Source organism: Phyllobates terribilis, unplaced genomic scaffold (genome assembly GCF_046119375.1).
Source record: "Phyllobates terribilis strain yellow unplaced genomic scaffold, ASM4611937v1 Scaffold_10__3_contigs__length_209671492, whole genome shotgun sequence".
In the NCBI taxonomy this organism is placed as follows: Eukaryota; Metazoa; Chordata; class Amphibia; order Anura; family Dendrobatidae; genus Phyllobates; species Phyllobates terribilis.
Window position 1 is genome coordinate 200,055,999 of NW_027362770.1, and position 15,646 is coordinate 200,071,644.

The 15,646-nt window shown below is 45.6% G+C and overlaps 1 protein-coding gene across 1 annotated transcript in view; it reads left to right on the plus strand.

Moving 5' to 3' along the window:
* SOX5 (SRY-box transcription factor 5) overlaps positions 1-15,646 on the plus strand; it is a 581,616-nt gene that overhangs the window by 324,825 nt on the left and 241,145 nt on the right. Inside the window, exons 6-7 of the mRNA XM_073650528.1 lie at positions 2,504-2,676; positions 2,761-2,829. Of these exons, the coding sequence (XP_073506629.1) occupies positions 2,504-2,676; positions 2,761-2,829 (242 nt within the window). The remainder of the gene's footprint in view (positions 1-2,503; positions 2,677-2,760; positions 2,830-15,646) is intronic.

A 15,646-nucleotide genomic window follows, 5' to 3' on the forward strand; every position in this document is an offset into this window, starting at 1 on the left:
CAGACGGCGGTAGATCGGCAATCACTTCCTCCGCAGATGGTGCTAGATCGGCGATCACTTCCTCAGTAGATAGCGGGAGATCTGCAATCGCTTCCTCAGTGGATGGCGGGAGGTCGGAGATCGCTTCCTCTGTAGATGACGGGAAATCGGTGATTGCTTCCTCAATAGACGGCGCTAGACAGGCGATTGCTTCCTCAGTAGATAGCGAGAGGTTGGACGATCGCTTCCTCAGTAGACGGCGGTAGATCGGTGATCGCTTCCTCAGTAGATGGCTGGAGGTCAGTGATTGCTTCTTCAGTAGATGGCAGGAGGTCGTGATGGCGGTAGATCGGTGTTCGCTTCCTCCAGGGGTGGCAGGAGGTTGACGATCGTTTCCTCAGTAGACGGCGGTAGATTGGTGATAGCTTCCTCAGTAGATGGCTGGAGGTCAGCGATTGCTTCTTCAGTAGATGGCGGGAGGTCGTGATGGCTTCTTCCGTAGTTGGCGGGAGGTCATGATGACCTTCTCCATAGATGGTGGGAGATCGGCTATGGCTTCCTCCGTTGATGGCGGGAGATCAGTGATCACTTCCTCAGTAGAAGTCGGTAGGTCAGTGATCGCTTCCTCAGTAGATGGCGGGAGGTAGGTGATGGCTTCCTCCGTAGATGGCGGGAGATCGACGATGGCTTCCTCCGTAGATGGCGGGAGATCGACGATGGCTTCCTCCGTAGATGGCGGGAGATCGACGATGGCTTCCTCCGTTGATGGCGGGAGATCAGTGATCACTTCCTCAGTAGAAGTCAGTAGGTCAGTGATCGCTTCCTCAGTAGATGGCGGGAGGTAGGTGATGGCTTCCTCCGTAGATGGCGGGAGATCGACGATGGCTTCCTCCGTAGATGGCGGGAGATCGACGATGGCTTCCTCCGTTGATGGTGGGAGATCGGCGATCGCTTCCTCAGTAGATGGTGGGAGATCGGTGATCGCTTCATCAGTAGATGGCGGGACGTCGGCGATCGCGTCCTTCAGAGGCGGGTGCAGATTGGTGATCACTTCCTCTGTGGATGGTGGGAAATCGGCGATCACTTTCTCTGGAGGCGACGGGAAATTGGCGGTCACTTCCTCATGAGGCGGCGGGAGATCAGCAATTGCTTTCTCCGTATTGCTTTCAGCGATCACTTTTTTCTGCAGTCGGCGGTAGATCGGCGATCGCTTCCTCCGCAGATGGCTGGAGGTCGGAGATCGCTTCCTCTGTAGATGACGGGAAATTGGTGATCTATTCCTCAATAGACGGCGGTAGACCGGCGATTGCTTCCTCAGTGGATGACGGGAGGTTGACAATCGCTTCCTCAGTAGATGGCGGTAGATCGGCGATTGCTTCCTTTGTAGATGGCAAGAAATCGGTGATCACTTCCTCAATAGACAGCGGTAGACAGGCGATTGCTTCTTCAGTAGATGGCGGGAGGTTGACGATCGCTTCCTCAATAGACAGCGGTAGACAGGCGATTGCTTCTTCAGTAGATGGCGGGTGGTCGTGAAGGCTTCCTCCATAGATGGCGGGAGATCGGCTATGTCTTCTTCCGTTGATGGCGGGAGATTGGCGATTGCATCCTCAGTAGATGGCGGGAGATCAGCGATCGCTTCCTCAGTGGACGGTGGGAGGTAGACTATCGCCTCCTCACTAGACGGCGGTAGATCGGCGATTGCTTCCTCAGTAGATGGCAGGAGATCAGCGATCTCTTCCTCAGTAGGTGGCGGTAGATCGGTGATTGCTTCCTCAGTAGATGACAGGAAATCGGTGATCTCTTCCTCAATAGACAGCGGTAGACAGGCGATTGCTTCTTCAGTAGATGGCGGGTGGTCGTGATGGCTTCCTCCATAGATGGCGGGAGATCAGCTATGTCTTCTTCCGTTGATGGCGGGAGATTGGCGATTGCTTCCTCAGTAGACGGCGGTAGATCGGCGATTGCTTCCTCAGTAGATGGCGAGAGATCAGTGATCGCTTCCTCAGTAGGTGGCGGTAGACAGGCTATTGCTTCTTCAGTAGATGGTGGGTGGTCGTGATGGCTTCCTCCATAGATGGCGGGAGATCAGCTAGATTGGCGATTGCTACCTCAGTAGACGGCGGTAGATCGGCGATCGCTTCCTCAGTAGATGGCAGGAGGTAGACGATCGCCTCCTCAGTAGACGGCGGTAGATCGGCGATTGCTTCCTCATTAGATGGCGGGAGGTAAGTGATGGCTTCCTCCGTAGATGGTGGGAGATTGGCGATGGCTTCCTCCATAGATGGCGGGAGATCGGCAATGGCTTCCTCCGTAGATGGCGGGAGATCGGTGATCGCTTCATCAGTAGATGGCAGGACGACCCTTTGTCCAGGGGATGTTCTGATTGGTCGTACAGTTGTGGATCCATGGGGTTAGATGTTGCCCTTTACTCTTGGGGTCTCTGTGGTTGTGGGGAGGAGGGCTTTCAGTCGCTGACAATGGATGTACTGAACTTTCTATTAATTCTCGCTTCCGTCCCCAGGGACTCCGGAAAGCCTGGCGGAGAAGGAGCGTCAGCTCATGGGGATGATAAACCAGCTCACCAGTCTGCGAGAGCAGCTGCTGGCAGCACACGACGAGCAGAAAAAGCTCGCCGCTTCGCAGATTGAGAAACAGCGGCAACAGATGGAGCTGGCCAAGCAGCAGCAGGAGCAGGTGAGTGCACCGCAGCCCGCACAACAGCTCACACCGTCATACCTGGAACCTGCTTAGAATTTTCCCAAATCACTTTTATTGCAGATTGCGAGGCAACAGCAGCAGCTCCTGCAGCAGCAGCACAAAATCAACCTGCTCCAGCAGCAAATACAGGTGAGGGCACTGTCTTAAAGGGGATCTCCACCTACACGTATCTTCTGTCATTTCACAGCGGGTGGGAGGGGGCATCTGTAGAGCTCTACCCACTTCTAGAAATTTCCAGAAATCGTCAAGTTCTACAGCGCCCTTATTGTTGGGATCCATGTGAAATCTCTGATCCCAGACCCCTGAAATGTGGGTATGTGCATTCCCTGAGTCTGATAATGGGGGGTTGCGTGGTCCCGGAGTGTGATAATAGGGGTGATGCGCAGTCCCTGAGTCTGATAATGGGGGGTTGTGCAGTTCCCTGAGTCTGATAATGGGGGGGATGCGCGGTCCTAGAGTCTGATAATGGGATGATGCACGGTCCTGGAGTCTGATAATGGGGGGATGCGCGGCCCCTGAGTCTGATAATGGGGGGATGCGCGGCCCCTGAGTCTGATAATGGGGGGATGCCCGGCCCCTGAGTGTGATAATGGGGGGATGCGCTGCCCCTGAGTCTGATAATGGGGGGATGCGCTGCCCCTGAGTCTGATAATGGGGGGATGCGCGGCCCCTGAGTCTGATAATGGGGGGATGCGCGGCCCCTGAGTCTGATAATGGGGGGATGCGCGGCCCCTGAGTCTGATAATGGGAGGATGCCCGGCCCCTGAGTCTGATAATGGGGGGATGCCCGACCCCTGAGTCTGATAATGGGGGGATGCCCGGCCCCTGAGTCTGATAATGGGGGAATGCCCGACCCCTGAGTCTGATAATGGGGAGATGCGCGGCCCCTGAGTCTGATAATGGGGGGATGCGCGGCTCCTGAGTCTGATAATGGGGGGATGCCTGGCCCCTGAGTGTGATAATGGGGGGATGCGCGGCCCCTGAGTCTGATAATGGGGGGATGCGCGGCCCCTGAGTCTGATAATGGGAGGCTGCGTGGCCCCTGAGTCTGATAATGGGGGAATGCGCGGCCCCTGAGTCTGATAATGGGAGGATGCGTGGCCCCTGAGTCTGATAATGGGGGGATGCCTGGCCCCTGAGTCTGATAATGGGGGGATGCCTGGCCCCTGAGTCTGATAATGGGGGGATGCGCGGCTCCTGAGTCTGATAATGGGGGGATGCCTGGCCCCTGAGTGTGATAATGGGGGGATGTTCGGCCCCTGAGTCTGATAATGGGGGGATGCGCGGCCCCTGAGTGTGATAATGGGGGGATGCCTGGCCCCTGAGTCTGATAATGGGAGGATGCGCGGCCCCTGAGACTGATAATGGGGGATGCCTGGCCCCTGAGTCTGATAATGGGAGGATGCGCAGCCCCTGAGACTGATAATGGGGGGATGCCTGGCACCTGAGTCTGATAATGGGGGGGATGCCTGGCCCCTGAGTCTGATAATGGGAGGATGCGCAGCCCCTGAGACTGATAATGGGGGGATGCGCGGCCCCTGAGTCTGATAATGGGAGGATGCGTCGCCCCTGAGTCTGATAATGGGGGGATGCGCGGCCCCTGAGTCTGATAATGGGGGGATGCCTGGCCCCTGAGTCTGATAATGGGGGAATGCGCGGCCCCTGAGTCTGATAATGGGGGGATGCGCGGCCCCTGAGTCTGAAAATGGAAGGATGCGTGGCCCCTGAGTCTGATAATGGGGGGATGCGCGGCTCCTGAGTCTGATAATGGGGGGATGCCTGGCCCCTGAGTGTGATAATGGGATGTTCGGCCCCTGAGTCTGATAATAAGGGGTTGCGCGGCCCCTGAGTGTGATAATGGGGGGATGCGCGGCCCCTGAGTGTGATAATGGGAGGATGCGCGGCCCCTGAGACTGATAATGGGGGATGCCTGGCCCCTGAGACTGATAATGGGGGGATGCGCGGCCCCTGAGTGTGATAATGGGGGGATGCGCGGCCCCTGAGTGTGATAATGGAGGGATGCGCGGCCCCTGAGTGTGATAATGGGGGGATGCGCGGCCCCTGGCAGGGATGTGTCGGCAGCAGCTGTTTTCCTATGTCTTGTAAACATGGGGACGGCCTGGGTGCAGCCCCTCGGCCTCCAGTCCTGTCCTCGGCTGCTTTTCCCATGACTCGCCAACCTTTTCCCAAACGCGTGAGCGCCGGCGCAGCGAGTGGGACAATAGTTTCTCACAGAAGCGGCACAGCTGATGAGCGATCAGTTATCAGGACGGAGCCCACCCTCAGATCACCGCCTGGGAACCCGCACATCAAAAAAACAAAAGGGATCAGGGTGGGAGAGGCAGAGGGGGGCTCCCAGCGGGGTTAACCCCCTCACCACCAGAGCCGCTCCGCAGGCTCCAGTCACATCTTGAACACATCATTATTACATTGTACTGAGGGGTTTGATAATGACCCTGGAAAGACCCCGACAGCAAGCGGAATAATGACCTCATCAGTCACCGGCAGGAAGAGACCCCACTGCCGAGAGATAAAAGAGCGAGGAACAATGTCAGACAGTCAGCGACTACGCTGGGAAGCGGCAGAGTATAATACTGTAGTGTATAATACTGTAGTGTATAATACTGTAGTGTATAATACCGCAGAGTATAATACTGTAGTGTATAATACCGCAGAGTATAATACTGTAGTGTATAATACTGTAGTGTATAATACTGTAGTGTATAATACTGTAGTGTATAATACCGTAGTGTATAATACCGCAGAGTATAATACTGTAGTGTATAATACCGCAGAGTATAATACTGTAGTGTATAATACCGTAGTGTATAATACTGTAGTGTATAATACCGTAGAGTATAATACTGTAGTGTATAATACCGCAGAGTATAATACTGTAGTGTATAATACCGCAGAGTATAATACTGTAGTGTATAATACCGCAGAGTATAATACTGTAGTGTATAATACCGCAGAGTATAATACTGTAGTGTATAATACCGTAGTGTATAATACCGCAGAGTATAATACTGTAGTGTATAATACTGTAGTGTATAATACCACAGAGTATAATACCGCAGAGTATAATACCGCAGAGTATAATACTGTAGTGTATAATACTGTAGTGTATAATACTGTAGTGTATAATACCGTAGAGAAAAATACCACAGAGTATAATACCGTAGTGTATAATACCGCAGAGTATAATACCGTAGTGTATAATACTGTAGTGTATAATACCGCAGAGTATAATACTGTAGTGTATAATACTGTAGTGTATAATACCGTAGAGAAAAATACCACAGAGTATAATACCGTAGTGTATAATACCGCAGAGTATAATACCGTAGTGTATAATACCGCAGAGTATAATACCGTAGTGTATAATACTGTAGTGTATAATACTGTAGTGTATAATACCGCAGAGTATAATACTGTAGTGTATAATACCGCAGAGTATAATACCGTAGTGTATAATACCGTAGTGTATAATACTGTAGTGTATAATACTGTAGTGTATAATACTGTAGTGTATAATACCGCAGTGTATAATACCGCAGTGTGTAATACCGCAGTGTGTAATACCGCAGTGTGTAATACCGTAGTGTATAATACCGCAGATTGTAATACCGTAGTGTGTAATACCGCAGAGTATAATACCGCAGTGTATAATACCACAGAGTGTAATACCGTAGTGTGTAATACCGCAGTGCATAATACCTACTGTAGTGTGTGATACCGTAGTGTATAATACCATAATGTATAATACCGCAGAGTATAATACCGTAGTGTATAATACCACAGAGTGTAATATTGTAGTGTATAATACCGCAGGGTTTAATACCTCAGTGCGTAATACCTACCGTAGTGTATAATACCGCAGAGTATAATACCGTAGTGTATAATACCGTAGTGTATAATACCACAGAGTGTACTGCCACGTAGTGTATAATACCGCAGTGTATAACACACCAGTATATAATACCGTAGTGTAATACTGTAGTGTATAATACTGTAGTGTATAATACCACAGTGTATAATACCGCAGAGTATAATACCGTAGTGTATAATACCACAGAGTGTAATGCCACGTAGTGTATAATACCGCAGTGTATAACACACCAGTGTATAATACCGTAGTGTATAATACCTTAGGGTGTAATACCGCAGGGTGTAGTACCGCAGTGCGTAATACCTATCGTAGTGTATAATACCGCAGAGTATAATACCGTAGTGTATAATACCACAGAGTGTAATACCACGTAGTGTATAATACCGCAGTGTATAACACACCAGTATATAATACCGCAGAGTATAATACCGTAGTGTGTAATACCGCAGGGTGTAATACTGCAGTGCGTAATACCTACCGTAGTGTATAATACCGTAGTGTAAAATAGCGCAGTGTATAACACCAGTATATAATACCGCAGAGTATAACCGCCCTCCCGATATAATGACTTCGCTCTTGAAGTGATTTCAGCGCCGCTCTCTTCAGGATCTTTCCCTTCCTCGCTCTCGCCCGTCTGCCGCTGAGTGACGACTGTCACAACGTGTTTTCTTCTAGTTGAAGAGTAAAATACCGGAGTCTGTCGCTGCGGTGACTGCGGCTCATACAGGAGTGACAACCGCTGCCGAGACCGCCGGGAAACAGGAATAATGTCTACCGGAGACGCCAGACCGCAGAGCTCAGCGTCACTGTGTTATCTGTGGTGTTACATAGGACTGCAGGTGACATCTACTATATTATCTGTACTCAGAGAGTTATCACTGCGTTATCTGTGGTGTTACATAGGACTGCAGGTGACATCTACTACATTATCTGTACTCAGAGAGTTATCACTGTGTTATCTGTGGTGTTACATAGGACTGCAGGTGGCATCTACTACATTATCTGTACTCAGAGAGTTATCACTGTGTTATCTGTGGTGTTACATAGGACTGCAGGTGACATCTACTACATTATCTGTACTCAGAGAGTTATCACTGTGTTATCTGTGGTGTTACATAGGACTGCAGGTGACATCTACTACATTATCTGTACTCAGAGAGTTATCACTGTGTTATCTGTGGTGTTACATAGGACTGCAGGTGACATCTACTACATTATCTGTACTCAGAGAGTGATCACTGTGTTATCTGTGGTGTTACATAGGACTGCAGGTGACATCTACTACATTATCTGTACTCCGAGTTATCACTGTGTTATCTGTGGTGTTACATAGGACTGCAGGTGACACCTACTACATTATATGTACTCAGAGAGTTATCACTGTGTTATCTGTGGTGTTACATAGGACTGCAGGTGACATCTACTACATTATCTGTACTCAGAGAGTTATCACTGTGTTATCTGTGGTGTTACATAGGACTGCAGGTGACATCTACTACATTATCTGTACTCAGAGAGATATCACTGTGTTATCTGTGGTGTTACATAGGACTGCAGGTGACATCTACTACATTATCTGTACTCAGAGAGTTATCACTGTGTTATCTGTGGTGTTACATAGGACTGCAGGTGACATCTACTACATTATCTGTACTCAGAGAGTTATCACTGCGTTATCTGTGGTGTTACATAGGACTGCAGGTGACATCTACTACGTTATCTGTACTCAGAGAGTTATCACTGCGTTATCTGTGGTGTTACATAGGACTGCAGGTGACATCTACTACATTATCTGTACTCAGAGAGTTATCACTGTGTTATCTGTGGTGTTACATAGGACTGCAGGTGACATCTACTACATTATCTGTACTCAGAGAGTTATCACTGTGTTATCTGTGGTGTTACATAGGACTGCAGGTGACATTTACTACATTATCTGTACTCAGAGAGTTATCACTGTGTTATCTGTGGTGTTACATAGGACTGCTGGTGACATCTACTACATTATCTGTACTCAGAGAGTTATCACTGCGTTATCTGTGGTGTTACATAGGACTGCAGGTGACATCTACTACATTATCTGTACTCAGAGAGTTATCACTGTGTTATCTGTGGTGTTACATAGGACTGCTGGTGACATCTACTACATTATCTGTACTCAGAGAGTTATCACTGCGTTATCTGTGGTGTTACATAGGACTGCAGGTGACATCTACTACATTTTCTGTACTCAGAGAGATATCACTGTGTTATCTGTGGTGTTACATAGGACTGCAGGTGACATATACTACATTATCTGTACTCAGAGAGTTATCACTGTGTTATCTGTGCTCTTACATAGGACTGCAGGTGACATCTACTACATTATCTGTAATCAGAGAGATATCACTGTGTTATCTGTGGTGTTACATAGGACTGCAGGTGACATCTACTACATTATCTGTAATCAGAGAGTTATCACTGTGTTATCTGTGGTGTTACATAGGACTGCAGGTGACATCTACTACATTATCTGTACTCAGAGAGATATCACTGTGTTATCTGTGGTGTTACATAGGACTGCAGGTGACATATACTACATTATCTGTAATCAGAGAGTTATCACTGTGTTATCTGTGCTCTTACATAGGACTGCAGGTGACATATACTACATTATCTGTACTCAGAGAGTTATCACTGTGTTATCTGTGCTCTTACATAGGACTGCAGGTGACATCTACTACATTATCTGTAATCAGAGAGATATCACTGTGTTATCTGTGGTGTTACATAGGACTGCAGGTGACATCTACTACATTATCTGTAATCAGAGAGTTATCACTGTGTTATCTGTGGTGTTACATAGGACTGCAGGTGACATCTACTACATTATCTGTACTCAGAGAGATATCACTGTGTTATCTGTGGTGTTACATAGGACTGCAGGTGACATATACTACATTATCTGTACTCAGAGAGTTATCACTGTGTTATCTGTGCTCTTACATAGGACTGCAGGTGACATCTACTACATTATCTGTAATCAGAGAGATATCACTGTGTTATCTGTGGTGTTACATAGGACTGCAGGTGACATCTACTACATTATCTGTAATCAGAGAGTTATCACTGTGTTATCTGTGGTGTTACATAGGACTGCAGGTGACATCTACTACATTATCTGTACTCAGAGAGATATCACTGTGTTATCTGTGGTGTTACATAGGACTGCAGGTGACATATACTACATTATCTGTACTCAGAGAGTTATCACTGTGTTATCTGTGCTCTTACATAGGACTGCAGGTGACATATACTACATTATCTGTACTCAGAGAGATATCACTGTGTTATCTGTGGTGTTACATAGGACTGCAGGTGACATCTACTACATTATCTGTAATCAGAGAGTTATCACTGTGTTATCTGTGGTGTTACATAGGACTGCAGGTGACATCTACTACATTATCTGTACTCAGAGAGTTATCACTGTGTTATCTGTGGTGTTACATAGGACTGCAGGTGACATCTACTACATTATCTGTACTCAGAGAGTTATCACTGTGTTATCTGTGGTGTTACATAGGACTGCAGGTGACATCTACTACATTATCTGTACTCAGAGAGTTATCACAGTGTTATCTGTGGTGTTACATAGGACTGCAGGTGACATCTACTACATTGTCTGTACTCAGAGAGTTATCACTGTGTTATCTGTGGTGTTACATAGGACTGCAGGTGACATCTACTACATTATCTGTACTCAGAGAGTTATCACTGTGTTATCTGTGGTGTTACATAGGACTGCAGGTGACATCTACTACATTATCTGTACTCAGAGAGTTATCACTGTGTTATCTGTGGTGTTACATAGGACTGCAGGTGACATCTACTACATTATCTGTACTCAGAGAGTTATCACTGTGTTATCTGTGGTGTTACATAGGACTGCAGGTGACATCTACTACATTATCTGTACTCAGAGAGTTATCACAGTGTTATCTGTGGTGTTACATAGGACTGCAGGTGACATCTACTACATTATCTGTACTCAGAGAGTTATCACTGTGTTATCTGTGGTGTTACATAGGACTGCAGGTGACATCTACTACATTATCTGTACTCAGAGAGTTATCACTGTGTTATCTGTGGTGTTACATAGGACTGCAGGTGACATCTACTACATTATCTGTACTCAGAGAGATATCACTGTGTTATCTGTGGTGTTACATAGGACTGCTGGTGACATCTACTACATTATCTGTACTCAGAGAGTTATCACTGCGTTATCTGTGGTGTTACATAGGACTGCAGGTGACATCTACTACATTATCTGTACTCAGAGAGTTGTCACTGTGTTATCTGTGGTGTTACATAGGACTGCAGGTGACATCTACTACATTATCTGTACTCAGAGAGTTATCACTGTGTTATCTGTGGTGTTACATAGGACTGCTGGTGACATCTACTACATTATCTGTACTCAGAGAGTTATCACTGTGTTATCTGTGGTGTTACATAGGACTGCAGGTGACATCTACTACATTATCTGTACTCAGAGAGTTATCACTGTGTTATCTGTGGTGTTACATAGGACTGCTGGTGACATCTACTACATTATCTGTACTCAGAGAGTTATCACTGTGTTATCTGTGGTGTTACATAGGACTGCAGGTGACATCTACTACATTATCTGTACTCAGAGAGTTATCACTGTGTTATCTGTGGTGTTACATAGGACTGCAGGTGACATCTACTACATTATCTGTACTCAGAGAGTTATCACTGTGTTATCTGCGATGTTACATAGGACTGCAGGTGACATCTACTACATTATCTGTACTCAGAGAGTTATCACTGTGTTATCTGTGGTGTTACATAGGACTGCAGGTGACATCTACTACATTATCTGTACTCAGAGAGTTATCACTGTGTTATATGTGGTGTTACATAGGACTGCAGGTGACATCTACTACATTATCTGTACTCAGAGAGTTATCACTGTGTTATCTGTGGTGTTACATAGGACTGCAGATGACATCTACTACATTATCTGTACTCAGAGAGTTATCACTGTGTTATCTGTGGTGTTACATAGGACTGCGGGTGACATCTACTACATTATCTGTACTCAGAGATATCACTGTGTTATCTGTGGTGTTACATAGGACTGCGGGTGACATCTACTACATTATCTGTACTCAGAGAGTTATCACTGCGTTATCTGTGGTGTTACATAGGACTGCAGGTGACATCTACTACATTATCTGTACTCAGAGAGTTATCACTGTGTTATCTGTGGTGTTACATAGGACTGCAGGTGACATCTACTACATTATCTGTACTCAGAGATATCACTGTGTTATCTGTGGTGTTACATAGGACTGCGGGTGACATCTACTACATTATCTGTAATCAGAGAGTTATCACTGTGTTATCTGTGGTGTTACATAGGACTGCAGGTGACATCTACTACATTATCTGTACTCAGAGAGTTATCACTGCGTTATCTGTGGTGTTACATAGGACTGCAGGTGACATCTACTACATTATCTGTACTCAGAGAGTTATCACTGTGTTATCTGTGGTGTTACATAGGACTGCAGGTGACATCTACTACATTATCTGTACTCAGAGATATCACTGTGTTATCTGTGGTGTTACATAGGACTGCGGGTGACATCTACTACATTATCTGTAATCAGAGAGTTATCACTGTGTTATCTGTGGTGTTACATAGGACTGCAGGTGACATCTACTACATTATCTGTACTCAGAGAGTTATCACTGTGTTATCTGTGGTGTTACATAGGACTGCAGGTGACATCTACTACATTATCTGTACTCAGAGAGTTATCACTGTGTTATCTGTGGTGTTACATAGGACTGCAGGTGACATCTACTACATTATCTGTACTCAGAGAGTTATCACTGTGTTATCTGCGATGTTACATAGGACTGCAGGTGACATCTACTACATTATCTGTACTCAGAGAGTTATCACTGTGTTATCTGTGGTGTTACATAGGACTGCAGGTGACATCTACTACATTATCTGTACTCAGAGAGTTATCACTGTGTTATATGTGGTGTTACATAGGACTGCAGGTGACATCTACTACATTATCTGTACTCAGAGAGTTATCACTGTGTTATCTGTGGTGTTACATAGGACTGCAGATGACATCTACTACATTATCTGTACTCAGAGTTATCACTGTGTTATCTGTGGTGTTACATAGGACTGCGGGTGACATCTACTACATTATCTGTACTCAGAGATATCACTGTGTTATCTGTGGTGTTACATAGGACTGCGGGTGACATCTACTACATTATCTGTACTCAGAGAGTTATCACTGCGTTATCTGTGGTGTTACATAGGACTGCAGGTGACATCTACTACATTATCTGTACTCAGAGAGTTATCACTGTGTTATCTGTGGTGTTACATAGGACTGCAGGTGACATCTACTACATTATCTGTACTCAGAGATATCACTGTGTTATCTGTGGTGTTACATAGGACTGCGGGTGACATCTACTACATTATCTGTAATCAGAGAGTTATCACTGTGTTATCTGTGGTGTTACATAGGACTGCAGGTGACATCTACTACATTATCTGTACTCAGAGAGTTATCACTGCGTTATCTGTGGTGTTACATAGGACTGCAGGTGACATCTACTACATTATCTGTACTCAGAGAGTTATCACTGTGTTATCTGTGGTGTTACATAGGACTGCAGGTGACATCTACTACATTATCTGTACTCAGAGATATCACTGTGTTATCTGTGGTGTTACATAGGACTGCGGGTGACATCTACTACATTATCTGTAATCAGAGAGTTATCACTGTGTTATCTGTGGTGTTACATAGGACTGCAGGTGACATCTACTACATTATCTGTACTCAGAGAGTTATCACTGTGTTATCTGTGGTGTTACATAGGACTGCAGGTGACATCTACTACATTATCTGTAATCAGAGAGTTATCACTGTGTTATCTGTGGTGTTACATGGGACTGCAGGTGACATCTACTACATTATCTGTACTCAGAGAGTTATCACTGTGTTATCTGTGCTCTTACATAGGACTGCAGGTGACATCTACTACATTATCTGTACTCAGAGAGTTATCACTGTGTTATCTGTGGTGTTACATAGGACTGCAGGTGACATCTACTACATTATCTGTACTCAGAGAGTTATCACTGTGTTATCTGTGGTGTTACATAGGACTGCAGGTGACATCTACTACATTATCTGTACTCAGAGAGTTATCACTGTGTTATATGTGGTGTTACATAGGACTGCAGGTGACATCTACTACATTATCTGTACACAGAGAGGTATCACTGTGTTATCTGTGGTGTTACATAGGACTGCTGGTGACATCTACTACATTATCTGTACTCAGAGAGTTATCACTGTGTTATCTGTGGTGTTACATAGGACTGCAGGTGACATCTACTACATTATCTGTACACAGAGAGTTATCACTGTGCTATCTGTGGTGTTACATAGGACTGCAGGTGACATCTACTACATTATCTGTACACAGAGAGGTATCACTGTGTTATCTGTGGTGTTACATAGGACTGCAGGTGACATCTACTACATTATCTGTACTCAGAGAGTTATCACAGTGTTATCTGTGATGTTACATAGGACTGCAGGTGACATGTACTACATTATCTGTACTCAGAGAGTTATCACAGTGTTATCTGTGGTGTTACATAGGACTGCAGGTGACATCTACTACATTATCTGTACTCAGAGAGTTATCACAGTGTTATCTGTGGTGTTACATAGGACTGCAGGTGACATCTACTACATTATCTGTACACAGAGAGGTATCACAGTGTTATCTGTGGTGTTACATAGGACTGCAGGTGACATATACTACATTATCTGTACTCAGAGAGTTATCACTGTGTTATCTGTGGTGTTACATAGGACTGCAGGTGACATCTACTACATTATCTGTACTCCGAGAGTTATCACTGTGTTATCTGTGGTGTTACATAGGACTGCAGGTGACATCTACTACATTATCTGTACACAGAGAGGTATCACTGTGTTATCTGTGGTGTTACATAGGACTGCAGGTGACATATACTACATTATCTGTACTCAGAGAGTTATCACTGTGTTATCTGTGGTGTTACATAGGACTGCAGGTGACATCTACTACATTATCTGTACTCCGAGAGTTATCACTGTGTTATCTGTGGTGTTACATAGGACTGCAGGTGACATCTACTACATTATCTGTACTCAGAGAGTTATCACTGTGTTATCTGTGGTGTTACATAGGACTGCAGGTGACATCTACTACATTATCTGTACTCAGAGAGTTATCACAGTGTTATCTGTGGTGTTACATAGGACTGCAGGTGACATCTACTACATTATCTGTACTCAGAGAGTTATCACTGTGTTATCTGTGGTGTTACATAGGACTGCAGGTGACATCTACTACATTATCTGTACTCCGAGAGTTATCACTGTGTTATCTGTGGTGTTACATAGGACTGCAGGTGACATCTACTACATTATCTGTACTCAGAGAGTTATCACTGTGTTATATGTGGTGTTACATAGGACTGCAGGTGACATCTACTACATTATCTGTACACAGAGAGGTATCACAGTGTTATCTGTGGTGTTACATAGGACTGCAGGTGACATCTACTACATTATCTGTACACAGAGAGGTATCACAGTGTTATCTGTGGTGTTACATAGGACTGCAGGTGACATCTACTACATTATCTGTACACAGAGAGGTATCACTGTGTTATCTGTGGTGTTACATAGGACTGCAGGTGACATATACTACATTATCTGTACTCAGAGAGTTATCACTGTGTTATCTGTGGTGTTACATAGGACTGCAGGTGACATCTACTACATTATCTGTACTCCGAGAGTTATCACTGTGTTATCTGTGGTGTTACATAGGACTGCAGGTGACATCTACTACATTATCTGTACTCAGAGAGTTATCACTGTGTTATCTGTGGTGTTACATAGGACTGCAGGTGACATCTACTACATTATCTGT